The 17259-nt window shown below is 37.6% G+C and overlaps 1 protein-coding gene across 4 annotated transcripts in view; it reads left to right on the top strand.

The window, feature by feature from the left end:
- MAP3K7CL (MAP3K7 C-terminal like) overlaps window positions 1-17259 on the top strand; it is a 36509-nt gene that overhangs the window by 6248 nt on the left and 13002 nt on the right. The window contains exons 3-6 of one of the 4 annotated variants that reach the window (XM_063148080.1): window positions 1066-1210; window positions 1410-1470; window positions 1712-1820; window positions 9771-9829. In XM_063148080.1, coding sequence (XP_063004150.1) covers window positions 1453-1470; window positions 1712-1820; window positions 9771-9829 — 186 coding nt within the window. In that variant the 5' untranslated portion in view covers window positions 1066-1210; window positions 1410-1452. The remainder of the gene's footprint in view (window positions 1-1065; window positions 1211-1409; window positions 1471-1711; window positions 1821-9770; window positions 9830-17259) is intronic. The other 3 variants (XM_063148081.1, XM_063148082.1, XM_063148083.1) reach the window with 3 other exon arrangements.

The following is a 17259-nucleotide window of genomic DNA, read 5'->3' as shown; positions in this document are numbered from 1 at the left end:
TCCAAGGGTCTTTTCCTGAATCTAAAATATACGCGGCTGTGATTTATTTGGCTTTTCTTTGCCTCTGCTCCACAGATAACAGATCCGTTTTTGTGGGTCTTGAATACTAGTAATGGGAAATTAGGAGCACTCCCTGATATCCTTCATATACTAGCAGAAACAGACACTTTCAGCTTCAAATAAAATTTATTCAAAGTAAGGATTTTAGATTATTTGTTGTTATTGTAAGAAAAGATTATGCACTTCAAAGAAAAAGTAATCGTATCACTCTGCTAGCTAAATATAAAGAGAGATAAAGCAAATAAACAAGAAATGCTGAAATTAATGGACCCAGTGCAAATTTGATCCCCTTCCACTGATTGCATGGCATTGATGCCAGAGAAGTCTTTGATTCACTTGTACACCACCAAGGAAGATTATACTCCTGAAATAGTGTTCTGTTCTATTGACTTTTTGAGACTGCCAAATAATTCAGTATGAATTGGAATGACTTGGTAGCATTTTCATGCACTACAATAGCTACTTTACTGTAAAACTGCAAGACTATTGGCTTGGGAAACTGGCTCTTGTTTTCACCAGCTAAATGCTCTGTTGTCTGCTCACAATGAGTTAGTAAATTCATTGTATTTTCCTGATGAATTTGGTTTCTAATTCCCTAAGAAGTTTTCATGGTAATTTGAAAGCATAATTGTCCACCCATTTGGTATGAATACAATGTTGGACTGCTGGATAGCAGTCCAGAGTCCTAAAATAATTTCTTTATGGGCAGATCTTTTGCATGCACAAAGTCCCACTAACTTCACATTCTCCACACATGGTGCTAATCAGAAGATTAATATCTTTGAATTTCAGCAGCTTTGTGGTAGATTGTTTGCATTCAGCTATTCAATAGAATTTAGCCAAAAGTGTTCATTCAAAAGGTTGAATATACTTAGTAGAGCTCAGAGTACAACTTCTGAGGGCACAGAGATGTTTTAATTATACTGTTAGTAGCTAATTCTTTTATTGCTCAACAGTTCTTTAGTGCCATATTTGAAATGAACTAGCAGTTTTCTTAATGGACAGGGTTTCATCACAGTAAAATCACTTTTTGGAATCGATGGTCTCAGAAGAAAGGCAGAGGACTGAGTAAGGTCCCAACCCAGGAGCCAAATCCATGCAGACAGACCCCTACACCTGCACAGGCTTCCACTGAAGAATCACCACCAAGGTTTGGAGACCCCCATGTATTTTTGGCCATGAAGTGTGTGACTTGCAGGAGCACTTGGGCTGGGGAGTGGTGGAAGGTAGGAGGATGAGTGCCTCCTCATTGACACCATGTGGAGTGGTGTGCACGGTTCCAATCACAGGGCAGCCTTGGGGTCATGTTACTCTCAACTCCCCACCCCTTCTTCCTTCTTCACCTTCAGAACCAGGCAGTATTGCCACGAGTCAAGGCTGGCTGAAGGGGCAATGGCGGGGAGCAAGCAGGTGAGAAGAGAGGCAGCTTCCTTTGCCACTGTTCTTTCTAATCTATAAATAGCAAAAATAAAAGCAGATTCTGCACTGAATTTCACTTAAATTCTTTTTAAATGGAAAAGAGAAATGGTGCTCCCTTGACTTTGATTCTAAACATCTAGCTAGGATGGGAAAGTGCATGAAAAGCATTAAAACTCATTTGTTGAATGATGTCACATGCTCTGTAATAAATATATTTTTTGTACTATTGCAGCTGGAGCAAACAAGTAAAAGCATTGACTCAAGTGCCCACATGATCACCACGGCCAGGGTACCTGCTGATAAGCCGGTACGAATTGCCTTCAGCCTTAATGATTCCCCAGGTACAGTTCAATTTATGGAGTAAAACACAATGCTTTTAAATTTAAACCACAACTGCTTTTAAATTTTACATTAACTTACCAGTGTTTACAATATCTAATGTAGTCCAGTGAAATGGATGGATTTTTTTTCATGAGTGGTATCTTGTGGTCAGTTTTCCTGTCTGATAACTTTTAGTGTTTCCATTAACAATTTCATTAGACTAAATCCACTAGATTGACAGTTTCAATCTTTACTTTCTTTCAGTGGTTTGTGGAATGCAATTAGGATGGTAATTAACTATCAAATTTACCTGCATGTGCAGTACGTCTGATTGTGTGGAATTGCAAAACAGGAAAAGTAAAAGGATAAATTTGTCTAGAGGAGGAAGAGACTTTTCCTAGGGGGAAGGTTGGAAAGTGCCACACATGCCCAGCTTGGTGAAAGGTTTCAGGAAACAGGTGCCCCACATGGCACGTTCTCTCAGACAGCAGCAGAACTTCATTGATGTTTATCCTGTCAGCTCATGCTGAGGGAGTATTAATTTCCCCAAACATACCCTGTACACACATGGACCCTTTGGAGTAGATAAATATTATTGGTTTGGACCTCCAATATTATTAAGGACCAGGGAGCTGTTGCCAAACACTGAAAGTCAAAATTAAATAAATCAAAGGGGAAGCTTAAAAGCATCCCAAAAAAGTGGGCTGCTGCTTTTGCTAAAGGTGAGTGCCTGGAGTCAGGGCTGAGATGTGTTTATGGCATGAGGTGTAAGGACAACTGAAACCTATGCTGTTGAGAGCTTTATGGGACTCTGAATTGTAGGATAATGTGATGGTTGGTGCCTGAGGTTTGTGTGAACAGAATCTCAGCTTGAATGCAATTTACTATTTAAAAAATATTTTATAATATGTGTTATCTTTCCTAGCTAATTGTTGTGTACTACTAATTTTCAGCTACAATACTGAAATACAATCTCATCCCTTAAGCAAGGGAATTAAAAACCAAACATCTTCATATATTATTGAACCTACCTTTCAATTCATAAAGATGAGTGACAATGAAAGGTTCAGACAAGGAATATAAAGAAACATGTGATAATCTATGTGCCTTTTTCATAAATTAAAATAACCTGGTAATTATATTTTTATTACAGAGACCAGTAAGGAATCATTCAAATCTCTCAAGATACAGTCACATGATAAATTTCTTGCAGGAATTATGGCATAGATAGGTCTTGAAGAGAGATGTAAAAGAAAGGGGAACGCTCTTAGAAATGATGAAAAAAGAATGCTAATCTGAGACACTGAAAACAAGTCAGGGAAAGCTGAGACCATGGGAAAATCAAAGAGAGCAGAGTGGTTTGTGACAAGAGACAGCAGTAGGAAATGACAAGGTTGTGAATAGCTTGCAAGAAGGGAACATGAAAGGCAGGAAGCCTAACTTCCTTAACATTGCATCATATTTTATTTTCTACCTTTTTATCCTGCTAATAATTCCAACCTCTTTCTTAACCTTTACAAAAATAAACTCAGTTAGGGAAAGGTAATCATTTTCTTCTGCATATTGTTAAATTGTTCCAAATGTTAAAATTGTTAAAATGTTGAATCCTTTATTGTATTGTCCAAATATTCCTACAGTATGCTATCCAGAATCTTCATGAGTACTGATAAAAAAGAACAGCAACCAGTAGAGTGAGTGCCATGCTCCCCTCTGCATCACATCTGTTTGGAGGCTGCCAGGAGGTCTAAACTAACACTATTGTTTTACCATACCATAAGAATTTCAAGTGCTTTTATGTTAGGTATATTTCAAGAAGGCAAAGGAAATAAGCTTTTAATAGGTGTAAAAATTTCCAGCAAACCATAATTGAATCAAGAGAGTACAAACAAGTATTTAACACATTTTTTTTAAGATGAGCTACAAAAACATTCAGAAGATAGACAATTAGGTATTCTGTAGTAGGTGCTTTTTTTTCCCTTACTCGTTTATATTTTTTCACCTTTTTTTTCTCCTTGATGTGATATTTGTTTTCAGTCCAAACAGGAGTGACCTGATGTGTGATAGTAAAGCATCAGCTGAAGCTCATGCACTGCTAGGATACAATAAGTTCTTGGCAAAGGCTAAGTGGTGAGGAAATCTCTCTGACTTAAGCTTTTCCTTAAATTCTACCTCACTTGAAAGGCACAGTGACACATTTTGCCAAGAAAGGCTGCATTCTCCTTCCGGGGGCTGTGCAACTGCTTACTAGGAGGAACTGACAGCATAACTGGATATAAAAAGAGGAAATGGAATGTTTCTTCTGGGTGGTGATTATCTCACTGGCTAGGATTGTAACCAAGCAGTGGGTGTGAGGAGCACTGAAAGGCAAAACTACTCCCAGTTTATGAAAAGAAATTACTTTGTGTTAACTGACCTACAAAACCAGAGCTGGCCTGTCCTGAGTGTACAAGAAATAATGTGTCTTACATTATTTGTCAGTCAGCACCTGATGACTGAAATTCTGGCCAGCTTTGTGAGATATTTTTAATGTGATAGTAGAGTAATCAGTTCCTTAAAAGTCTCAGGAGCAGCCCATCAGAGGGTGCTATATAAGAAGACAGTTTTATTGTGTATCTCTTATTCCTGTATATATAAATGTCTATGTTTGGCCCTTTCACTCAAGTTCACTAACACATTTCCCAGGATGTGTCTGTGCACTCTGTCACAGCAGTTTGACTTAAGGTACCATTTTAAAGTAATGAATTGGAAACATACTGTTTCAACCTACCTTATATCACTTGGAAACTAATGCAGCTTGAACTGAATGTGGTGTTCCAAGATTCATTTAAGTGTTCCAAAGTTGAAAATTCATTGTGGTTTGTCAGCATCAATTTCATGTTAACCATGAAATTGAATATGTCCTAATTTTTATCAATCTTACAAATACATGAACTTCATGGGATTTTGACAGCTGGGTTTGTTTTGTGTAATAGTTCAAAGGGAAGATTTGTAGGTTCATCTGTCTTTACCTTGCTTTCTCAAATAAAGGCTTGAATCTAGCTGAAAAGTTCTGCTCATGGTATGTGGTGATAAATGACTGGGTCTGAAATTGTTAATGAGTTCTTTAATTTGAAATTAGTCTACCTCTGACAGCACTTTACTGAAAAATCACTGACAACAAAGGCAAAACATAGATCTTCTAATGAACCTAATGAACCTATCAGACAGTGGAACAGCGTCATATTTTTGCAAGCATGGCGAAATTACTCATTTTACTCTTCTTTATGCTCATTATACTAGTGACTACAAGGAATTTTTTGCTTTTTTGGTTTATCATGCTAGACTGTTTTGCAGTGGTTGCTTCCTCAAAAGCAACCTTCAAATTCCTACCCCACCCTCATATTGGTTGTGATGGCTCCAGGGGTTTTCCAGCACATTGATTGACAACCAGGATTGCTGAATATATATGGCTAAAATTTACAGAGCTAATTTCATAAATCTACACCCAACCTACAGGGCTTGGTTCTTGGGGGATTAGATGGGAAATCAGGTGAGACAGGCTCAAAGGGACATTCATCTGAGGATGCTTAGGTTTCAGTGAAGGTATATGAAGCAGAAGGACTTTGCTCTTACCTCTTCTGTTATGGACTGTTTCTATTTTTGTAGGTCCACAACTCTCATTATTGAGCAAGCCTTCACATCCTATTCCTGGGTGGGGCAGTGGCCGTTCCCCACTATTTTACCAGTGAGGTAACTGCGAGGTTGTGCGAGGTCGTGGCAGGCAGGGCTGGGAATAGAAGCCCTGGAGCAGCACAGAGCAGTGCCAAGTTGCAGTCACTTAGCCACACAGCCTTCCAGGATGAATCTGATGAGTCTGTGCTTGTCTGCCAGTGCCCAGGCCCAGAGCTGCTGCATCTCACAGTCCTCCCAGGGCCGAGGCTGGACCCTGACAGGCGCTTTGCCACTGTTGTTGGTGCAAGTTGTGGTGCTTGCAGTTCAGTTTGAGCACTTTTCCTGTGCAAGGGCTGATCCACTTACAGGATAGCAGCCTACTTATGTTACCAATTTAATTCTTTAATTTAGGAGGAAGAGATCTGAATACATTGGCCCACACATGTAGGAGGAAAAAAATAGGACCTGACTGTATAATTAAATACTGGATCATAACTCAGTTACTCAAGGAAGCAGAGCTGTGATTGGCATTTCCTAAGTTTCAAGTGCTTGATTTAGCAACCTTAATGTGCTTTCAACACATTTAAATTTTTTATATTCTATTTCTGTCTATCTTAGTGAAGATCATAGAGAAACTAATTTTCAAGATTATACTGGAAGTGAATCAGATGTTGTTCTTAAAGGATTTACTGCCTTTAGCTCACAGTTCAGTTAAATGGAACAGCCATATAGGAAAAGATTTGGGTACTACACTTCATTGTGCCAGACCCAAATCTTTTCTCAGCAACATGTGAAGGATTTCTCTCATTTGACTACCTGATGGAGGTCTGGGATATTGGAATCTCCAGGAGCCCAGAACACGACTAAATAAGTGAAGCTTTCCAGAATCAAGCTTCATTCTCAAATGTGCAACTTTAGCATGAATCAGCTGCCTCAGGGGTAGTAGTGAGCTTCTTGTACAAAGCCAATCTCAGAGTTAATAGAGTTCAGATACTCTTTGTAGCAAATGACAGCTTTCAGCAGCAAGCCAAGTGAGCATGTGAACCTGATAAAACAAACATGAAAATCACACTATTTCAAGCACACAAACTGAGTCTTTGGCTAAAACCACATGGGTTTTAATCAGGGTACCTGTCTTTAGGGCATTTTTAAATATAGAACTTAAAAATCAGATGTGGGATCTATGGGAAATCAGGAAATGCTACTCATTTAGAAATCATGTGACAGATACATTAACTTAGGTGCCTGTAATGAAATCCCTGATCTGATTCTTTCGTATCACAGGATAGTGCTGCTGACTTTGCTGGTATGGCCATAATGTGCACATGTACATTTTTCCTTCTTTCTTATTTCCTTTTGACCAAAATCTTGACTCATTTTCAGGTGCAGTGAGTTGCTGTCTCTCCTTTTAAAATATATTTTTATTTTAAACGAAATAAGTTTTCAATGTCCAGCTTGAATTACAAATAATTTTTCCTTATGTGTTTATTTATAGTGACTATAAGGATAAGATGTTGTTTGTAACTGGTGAAGAATCAGCCTAGATATTTTCAGAGATTTGTGGTACAGAGAAGCCACTAACTATTATAAAAGAGGTCTTTGATTATATAAGTGATTCCTTATAATAATCTAGATTTTAATTAAAAATTGATAATTAATTGAGAAAAGGGAGAAAAGAGGTATTTCAGAGTTCTGTTTTCTAGTTAAGGAGAGGTAGAGTAGAAAATAAACACAGATCAGGAGATAGTTTTGAGAATGTTTTGATCTTCAGAATAATTTCATTGGAATTTCAGACATTTGTGTATCTGATTTTCAGAGTCAATATATTTTTAAGACTAGAAGTCAATGTGATTTTGACTGGTATTCTGCTGGTAAGGGCAATAGCAATTCTTCTGAAAAAATTGCAAGATTTTCTGTCTTTCCTCCTGACATCCTGAAAACATCCTCAAAAATGTTTTAGGAGGTGAATGACTGCTTTCATTTGCTTTCTCCTTGTGTGAAATTTAAGTTTTCATTATTACCAAGTGATTTTTATTGTTATTGTTGTGGTTGTTACTTTGACAACAGTGAAATACTGATCTGGGGCAATAATTTATTTCGCTGAAAGCTGTGGGGAAAGCCTTTTGTTGTTCTTTTTGTGAAAAACAGGATTGTAGTTAGCTATGAGGATTTCTGTTATTTTTTGTACACTAAATACTTCAGCTGAAATTCTCAGAAGAGCCAAAGAGAATTAGGAACTCAGGATAATTTCAAAACACTGAAGCCTGCAGCATTTCTCGATGATGTTCTGCACATCAGATGATGATCTAAACAAGTCTTAAACTAGTATAACTAAAAAAAAACCCTAGCAGCTGTTCAATAGATGCTAGGGCAAGCCCATTATAAAATGTACTATGGTATGTCATAATGGTTAGGATACCAGTGCATTCTATTTTTAGTACCATTGACTCAGTCACTTGAGTTCAAAAAATAAGCAGGGAACATCTGTTTATTGAAAGGATTTCCTCTACATTAATTTCTCTCTCTATTCCATCCTTTATAATGTATTCCAAACTTTTTAACTGGTTCCTTTCAGAGTATTATTTTCCAATATTCTGACACTGCATTAATTTTATTTTCTTATTAATAGCTGATCCTGTGAAAATGTAATTACTCTCTGATGTTTCTTCAAATTTTTTTAATCATATGGAGTGTTGCTTTTGCTGTGTTTTTCTGAATTTTAAAGATGTTCAAGATCCCTCAGTAAAGCTCCTGTAGCAAAGGTTGTACTGCTGGAATTGCCAAATCAAATAGCAGTTTAAGTGCCATCCATGACTCTGGTCCAATATCTCTGTCAGAATATTTAACAGCTATTCAGCCAAATACCTGCAGAGCAGCTGTAGCCCTAGTCAGACCGAGTCTTATTCCGTCCTTCCTTTTAGCCTTGCCATATGATTCATCTTTCTCCTTTTAGAATATTAGTCTATTTATATATTGTACGAGAAAGCAATAGCAAATTAAAGATAAACACTTTCATACTAGCATGATACAATTCTGTACAATTAAAGCAATTTAAGTATTTTCCAGAATGGGCATGCTTGACATATGGTGTGAAGAAAGAAGGGTGACACTCACATGACATGGGTATGACTTTTTGATAATGTAGCAAGACAACTACTCCATGAAAACAACAGGAACTTCACTTTATTTCCTGAGGAAAATGAAGAGCTTTTGCTTTTGTATCACTATACTTCTTTTCTTCTCTGAGCATCTATTTTCAGAGGCTGCCCAGCTCTAGCTATATTATTGAGTAAAGCTCTGACCATGTGTTAGCCAGTATGTTTATTTTTCATAGACAAAGGTGACTTATTTTACTTTTCCCCCCAACCTCCTTTGCTGTATAACCACAGAGGCCAGGAGAAAGATATATCAGAGAAATAATTTAGATCCTAGTCTATATTCTTTTAGAATACTTCTTTGATATGAGGTCCTCTTGGTCTTGTTGGGGTTTTGTTGCTGTGTTCAAGCCTACAAGTACGCAGCAGGTTCCAGGATCTGAACTGTGATAGCAATTTTCTCCTGGAAGAGAAGGAGAAATCCTTATTTAATTTTGACACATTACAAATAACTGACTGTAAGCTAATAGTAACACTCTCCTCACCTCCCATAACCTGTAGTACGATGAATAAACAGTCATCACAGTCCAATGCAAAACTGAGAGTGTGAAAGTCACTGAGAAAGAAATATTGCACTGGCGCTACCAAGTGCGATTCGTATTTCTGATCTCAGGCCAGCTACTAGTGGGCAGGTGTCCACATCACAACCCTGACATAACTGGTGCAATCTGTCCCCCACCTTTGCTGGAAACCTGTTCTAAAAATAAACAAAAAAAAAAAAAATCCCAAACAAATAAATAAAAACACAGCTTGGTTTGTTGTCATGATGGAACTAACTCTAGCCCATAAGGTTTGTAATTGACAGGTAAAGTCCTTTAAGACAATTCTTTACTCAGCAGTGTAATGGAGAGAGCTCAGGAAGAAAAACAGTTTAGATTTATTTGTTTTATTAAAATATCACATGTTCTACTGGAACAACTCCTTTGTTTCTTAATCACTGCAGTGCAAAATAGACTTTCTGTATTTCTAGAACATAAACTTTTCTTATTACCAATCCACTAGTATTTTCAAGGATTCTACTGAGGTGTAAAAGATAAGATGTGGGAGTGTTTTCAGGATCCCAATATTACTGTCCATATATGCAATATAGAACTTCATGAAACAGATTACTTGAAATGCCCTCTTTGTTAGACTACAACTTTTAACATTGTGTTTACCTTTTAGATGATGCTTCCCCTGAGAACTTCTCTTTGGCATTTCCAGAACTAGATCAGCAGCTGCAGGTAAACTTTTCTTCTCTTATGACAGTTCTACTTCACATTTACTATTTAAAAGACTCTGATTGCTACACTGTAGTGGAAGGTTTTCTTGGTACTTTTGTAGCCTGTTAACATTTAATAAGACTGCATATATCCATAGAAGAAATCATTGTTTTTTCAAGATCTACAGAAAATTTTTAGTCCAACCACAGGGAAATTATTATTTTAACAATCTTGCCTGCTTTTAAGATTTTCCATCCAATTCCTGCAGTGCTGCTGCACTGCAATGAAGAGAGTTCTTTTTCAACTGATGGGAGGAGGAATGAGAGGGGCATTATACACTCTAATGCCTGCAGGCTGTGCTATGACTGATATCATCAGTTTTCTCAGATGCATTCCAAGAGAATCCTTTGGTGGCCAGTCTGATTTGTCAGCACAGAATGATGGGCCTCCAGTATTCTGGACAGTGAGCAATTGATGGCAACTCCATGGTCCTCTAGGCACAAAGCCAGTTCTGCATCCAGGGATTATTTCCCTTTCCTCTATGCTGGTTCTGGAGTGTTTGCTGGCTTTGGTAGATTACTTCAGGTCATCTGTTTTCCCAGGAGCATTCAGACTTCCTCTGATATTTCACTCTGAAGGCAGTTGTTTCCTGACTGTAAATTGAGAAGGGCATTAGTAGACCACTCTGATGCAATAATGTCATGTTTCCTGTGCCCATCAACTGGTGAGGCAGCACGGGGTGGCTGCTGGCTTCAAGGGTGACGCTTCTGTCCCGCTGCTCTCACCAAAAGGATGACTGAGAAAGGAATGGAGGATGACAGAGACTCTTCTTGCTCTATCCCTCTCATCCTGAGGATATGGGCAGGTTCTTTAGGCATAAATAGGAATTAAGGAACCAGGTAGTATGCTAACCTCTTTGTTCCACTAACCTTCCAGTGCAGCAAGCAGGATTGGTATTTTTTTTCCTTAGAAGAATTCAGTTTGAGAAAAGCAATCATGTTTCATTGCTGGAGCACTGAAATGAAAGTAAAGAATCTGCATTTTGTTTCCAACTCTCTCAGTGACACATTGCTTAATCCGGGAGTTGCTTCATCTCTCTGTTCATCTCTGAAATTAGGTTAATAATTTTTACCTTTTTTGTTGAAGAGCATTAAGACCAGTAAGTAAGGATTGCTCTAAAAGAGAAAAGTATGATTATTATTGCTGCTATTGATACATAAAAACAATATTACTAGCATTATGTATAAGTACTTTGAAGGACAAGTGATGATTTTTTTCTATTAAGACTTTTATTACCTTTACATTTCTGGAATCTATAATATACTCTAAATATGGGATTTCATGATAGGCTGAAAATGCTCCTGTGGAAGCATTCAAATATTCTGGATATATAATAGCCCTTCAGTAAAAGTTTTTAAGTACACTCTAGCACAATCCCTCTAAGTGTACCCAATTGGTCTGTTAGGTACTTGGCATTTGTTTCAGAAAGCCTTTCTTTACTCTCATAATCTCAATATGATAACAAATTCAAAGAAACAATCAAAGGCTTTGGTTAATGTAATTTTCTTTTTATTATCCTTCATAATCTCAGTAATATCAGGGTAGCTGGAAGGATAACTTATGAGAACTACCTGTCTGACTCAACCACTTAAAAGTATAAAATTTGTGGTAGCACTTAATCCTTTTGTTTTCAAGCTTATGTGCATGTTTATATTGCAATGCCTTTATGTTCACCCAAGGGCAGTGAAGTTAATGCAGGGATCTGAGCTGATGCAAAGATAACATTGCATTCAAATTTAGCAATAAAAACTTAAATTTCCTTGCTTTTGTCAATCTGGATTACAGTTTCATGTGATAACTATTTAATGTAATTACAGTATTTTTAATCTTTAAAATTTGAAACAAGCAATACCTGTTACAAAGTTATTATTTACCTCATTACCTTTCTTATTAATTGTGGTTTTTTCATTTGCTGCAATCCAAACTGCTGTGGGTTTGTCAGAACTCTATGGTATGTGCTTGCAATTCATGCCAGCTTTGAAACAGGTAGCTCCTGTGTTACAGAAACAGGTAAAATGGGCTTCACCAGGACCTGCAGAAGTAGTGAATGGTGGTGTCCCTTGTCATTCCATCCATGCTTTTTTCTGTCCTGAAGTGCATTAATACAGAGCACACACATGAAGGGTCGTGTAAATGAACCTTTTAATCAACTGTGGCAATAGCAGCCTGAAATGCTTGAATCTTCAAGAATGCTGGTACATGTGTTCATAATAAAAATATCATATCTGAGAGCCACAAGATTTTCATCAGTGTGCCATAAATACAGTCAAAAACATTTGAATTTTATTTAAAGAAGCAAACTATAAATGCAGGTTATGTGGCTGTATAGTAACAGGCACCTTAAAAAAAAAGTTATAACTTTACAGATTTCAAGCATACAAAGGAAAATTTTGAAACCCGTTTTAAAAACAAACAAACAAAAAGCCTAAATTAGCTGATCTTTAAGCTGGATTTTGAAAGCAGCTTGAAAGCTATGTAAGTTCAGCAAGTCACTTGGAAAATCAGAGCCTTAGAATTCTATGCATGCAGGCAGCAGACCACAGCCTGAGTACCAAGCAATTTGCACCTCTGTTTTAGGCTTCAGGCTCTCGTCCTCCTATGTTAGGCCTTGGCAGACAACTTGGCTATTTGGGCAGAATTACCTAGTGGTCCCACTTTTCCTCCCACAATTCTTCCATACCTATTCCCTGGGCAGCAGTATCAAATGGCAGGGCAAAGTTCAGTGCAGCCTCCCCTCGGCAGGGTAACAAACCCTGCTGGCCATGCTCTACAGAGGTCCATGTGGAATTGCCTGGAGAGAAGGTCTTTCTAGGAGACTTAGCAAAAAAAGCTAATTCTCTGTAAGGACTCCTACTAAAGGACAGTTCTAGCTGCAGTTTCTTTCCAAAGAATAAAAATGATCAGTCTGTGTGTTCTAATGTACTGGCTATCTTCAGACTAATGTGTTTTATTTTCAAATTACTTGAAAATTTATTTTCAAATTACTTGTTACATTTTCTACACATTCAGAGAAGCAATTTGTAAAAAAATAACTCAACTATTTTAAATCAAAATTTATATGTGATCTGTGGTCAACCAGACATGAAAGCCCTTCATATGAGAACAGGTCAGTTTGAGCTATATTTGCAGCTTTATTATTATTAAAAAAAACCAAACACACACAACTAAAATAACTTCCTGCTAAGTTATCAGTGAAACAAAACTCATATTAATAAACTTCTTGTTTTCAATTCCTTTTGTTTGCAGTATTGGAAATTTTTTGCTTCCCACTGACAAGCAATACTGCTTATTTGAGCTTTGGTGTTTTTCCTCTGTCCCATGTGTGTGTGCCATGTGGTGGGCAGTGCAGCAAGGGTGGGCTGGTTACACCTGGCACTCTGGCACTGGGAAAATTTAACCTTTGCTTTGTCTGGATGGGTCCTTGCAAGGCACTTCCTTGATGAGCTGCACAGTGACCCTCTGACAGAAATTTTGCTATGGGTTATGTGCTGAATTTAGAAACCTAGATCAGCACCCAAGCCCTTGTAGTTCAGGTCACTGAATGGACAGGAGGTATCTGGTGTTCATACCTGCATTGCTATGCCCTGTTCATGCCCTCTCCCATTCCAACACTTCCTGGGACTTGCTCAGTTCATCTCTCTGCTCCCCATCAAAACCTTTATTCCAGCTGAGAGCTTGATCCTGAAGAGGAAAGAACACAAATCACATATGGATGTTTCTACAGGGTGTTCTATAGTGCTTTATCTTTGAAAACCAGGTTAGATGGGGCTCTGAGCAACCTGGTCTAGTGGAAAGTGTCCCTGGCAGGGGCTTGGAAGGAGGTGGTCTCTAAAGTCCTTTCCAACACAAAACAATTCAATGGTTCTGTGATCTTCTCTCATGAAATTGTGAGCTGGAGAGACATTTATGTCATATTTCGTGTTACAAATCTGTGTCATTAGATGACTATAAAATTGCTGCAACATAGAAAAAGCCCCAACTATTTATAACATCCAACCTTAAGACAAAGTATAGTTTTTTTCACTTTAGTAGAAAATACTCATACAAAAGAAGTAATGCAAATGTTATGAAAGGGGCAGTGGGCTCTGTGTGATATAAGCATTTAGCAGAAACCTTGTTTACTCTGGAACTTTAATTGCTTCTACTGAATGCCAGGATTTTTGTTGGACACATAAATTAATTTAGAAAGTTTAAAAGCATACTGTGTTTCTTAAGAGGATGCTGCAATTGTTTTACTATGTATTGGTTTCCGTGAGAATTCCTAGAGGACTCTGCTGCTCTATAATTAGATCTGATTGCCTATGAACTTGATCAGTCTCCTGTAATGCTGCTGTGATAACTTTGGTCTTAGATTATGTAAGACCATTTTATGCATGTATGTTAACATGTATGCATGTTCACCAAGTCAGAGCATCATACTAAGGTTAGAAAAGAATGGAAAATCTCCCAGAAAGGAGAGCAAAACTCACAATTGCTGTCATCCAGTTGATCTGAATTGTTTGGAAGAAAGAGAACTGTTTACTTTCATAGTAAAACCAGACTAGACTAGATGCACCCTAAGATGGGTATCTGAAACTGGTGGGAGAGTTCCAGTTGCACAACAAAAAGTAACTGCAATGTGCTATTTTTACTTGGCAAAATGTGGGTTTTTCTATCGTAGAAAAGTGCACAAGGCCATATAATGAACATAGGCCACATTCAAAATATTAGCATTGGATTTCCACTTTTCCAGAAGAGTTCAGCTGAAAGTTACCAAATTTACAAAAAGCAAGACACCACTCTTTAATTAGATCAATGCTGAAGACTTCTAGACAAGCTCACATGAGCTGGAAAAACTGCCTGATACATTTTTTTCTTGAAGATTCAACTTTTTCAGGAGAAAGTTTTAAATGTTTTTCACAGTTAAATACATAAGTGCAATGATGGTGAATTAAAAAATCAACTGTTTTAAAGCTTTGGAACAGTTGAGTGGCACTGCCAACTCTACAGCTTTTGTGGATATGTAATGCTGATTTTCATATGGCAAGGCAAAAGAACTTGTCATGTGAGTGAAGCAAAAAAAAAGCCCAAACCTGAAAACTTTCATTCTGTGTCACCCCAGAAAAGATTTTCTTTAGAAGATCTCCTTCAATCTACCTTAAAAAGCAGGCAGAGAGGAGGCTACCCAGATGATTAAAGGAATGGAGCCCCTCTCCTGCAAGGAAAGCAAGTCCCTTCCAACCCTTCCAACCCAAACCTTCTGTGATTTTCTGTTTCTTCATGAACTGCTTTTGCATGTCATCTTCCAACATCTTTCATGTCTGGATTCTGAACAAAAGTCTAAATAAACAGTACATATGTCTTGTAAAGATCTACATATGTATGTGCAGTTTCAGGATGGTCTATAAAAAGATCTCTTAGTGTCTACTTGCTGAATTCTGTAGAACATTTCTCAATGTTACAGTGAATTACTCAACAAAATAAAAGGAAAAAGCAGACCTTGTTGAAAATCAGGCTTAATAGGACAGACCACCAATATAACTTACAGCTGTAGCTTTTGTACTAGCTTTGTGAACAAGATCAGAGATGCTGCATGTGCATATTTTGCCAGCACAGGAAAATGAGGGTGGATGACACTGAAGCCTGAAGTAAACAGGATTAAAAGCAGAAACTGTGGCCATTAAATGTAACCTACTTTGGCAGGGATGTTTTTTGCTTGTCTAGTAGGTATACTTTTATTTATATTAATTTATGGACAGGCAAGGTACAGCAAGCTCAGGCTGTTCTAAGAGGAAAGTAAAGTATGGCTGTTTACTTCTGACTGAAAAAAAAAGCATACTACAAATTGAACTTCATTAAGGCCTTCTAAAATTAGTCACCTTGGTAAACTAGCAATCCCTTAACATAAAGATGTTATACAGACTTCATGGAATGCCATTGGGCATTCTGTAGTGCAGTATCTGCAGTACTTCCCATTGCCTGGCCACAGACTGTTAAAAAAGTCCTTCCACATGGAATGGAGATTTGTATCTCTCCTTTTCCCGTGTTATTGCAGGAGAAAGTGTTTGCTAAATAAGCCTGTTTCACATGCTATTGACCAGAAACTGCTCATGGATGCTGTAGATAATATCTCTGGAGCCTTTCTTAGTAGTTTCCAAATTACAGAGGAGTAAAGCAAATTCTCCAGTTCTGGCTGCCCCATCCCTGGAAGTGCTCAAGGCCAGGTTGGACAGGGCTTGGAGCAACCTGGCCTGGTGGAAGGTGTCCTTGCCCATGGTGGAGGGGCTAGAACTTGATGCTCTTGAAGGTCCTTTCCAATCCAAACCACTCTATGACATGATCAAATGATATTCTATCTAGTCATTTGAAAACACTGTAACATTAATGTTTTAAAGAAATAATACACTAACAATTTAAAATATTCTTGATATAGTGCTTACTACCGTCAGACAAATTGAGAAGAATTTTAAGAATAGAAATTAGAAAACTGATTGTTTAATTCATTTTAAGTTTAATTTAAGTGCTAAAATATCAGTGTAAGAGAAAATGTCACTGAAGAGGAAACAATAATAGGAAGGGGTTTAAAAGTCAGCAACTGGTTCTAAGTGAGCCTTAGATACTAAGTTTCAGCATGACTTGATAATTTTTAGCTCTCTATATATATCTTTTGAGTGGGAAGCTGGAATATAGAAACTGAGCACTGTTTTAATTTTTAAACTGGTTTAAACCAGCTAGATTAGTGGAAACTAAATTGGAAGCAAATGCAAATGGTCTTTTCTGCTTTGTTTTGATGTGTTTTTCTTTTGAAGTATCACTGTTTGGGGACTTTCCCCTTGATACTGTTCGAAATTGTTTTATTGTGACACACTTGGTGGCTGATCTCTGGTAGATAGCAGAGATGCTGCTTTGGCTCATCCACACATTCTTGGATTAGAGCACTGAGACTTCTATATTCAGTCTTGCTAAATTTATGCTTATTATTTGGGTGGCTATATGAATGGTGCTCTTGCTCATCCTCACTGAAATGCAATTAAAAGCCCTTTTCTAGGGATTAGACTCATCAAGTATTGGGCTGCCCTTTCCCTGGGTTCCCAAAATCTCCAAGATCAGGGAGAATGAAACAATGTGCTATGAAACAATCCTGCTGCAGCAGTTTTAAATTTAGACTATGGAATATGAGTGTCTGTTAAAATTTCAGTGAGGAATCACATACCAACCACAAGTACTTGCAAGCTCCATACATTGCTTACATCTGTGCTTTGGGTTATGTCTGAAGCCAGCTCACCCTGTCTCCCAAACAAAAATGTTTTTCATCTTTGTCTCTGAGCATGTTTAGTAAAATTTAAATTTTCAGTTTAGATTAAAAAAAAGCATTACAAGATCATAAATAGGAAAAGTCTGCCTACTTGGGC

This window comes from Melospiza melodia, chromosome 2, assembly GCF_035770615.1.
Source record: "Melospiza melodia melodia isolate bMelMel2 chromosome 2, bMelMel2.pri, whole genome shotgun sequence".
NCBI classification, from domain to species: Eukaryota; Metazoa; Chordata; class Aves; order Passeriformes; family Passerellidae; genus Melospiza; species Melospiza melodia.
Note: the sequence above shows the minus strand (reverse complement) of the source record. Positions and strands in the feature narration are given on the sequence as shown.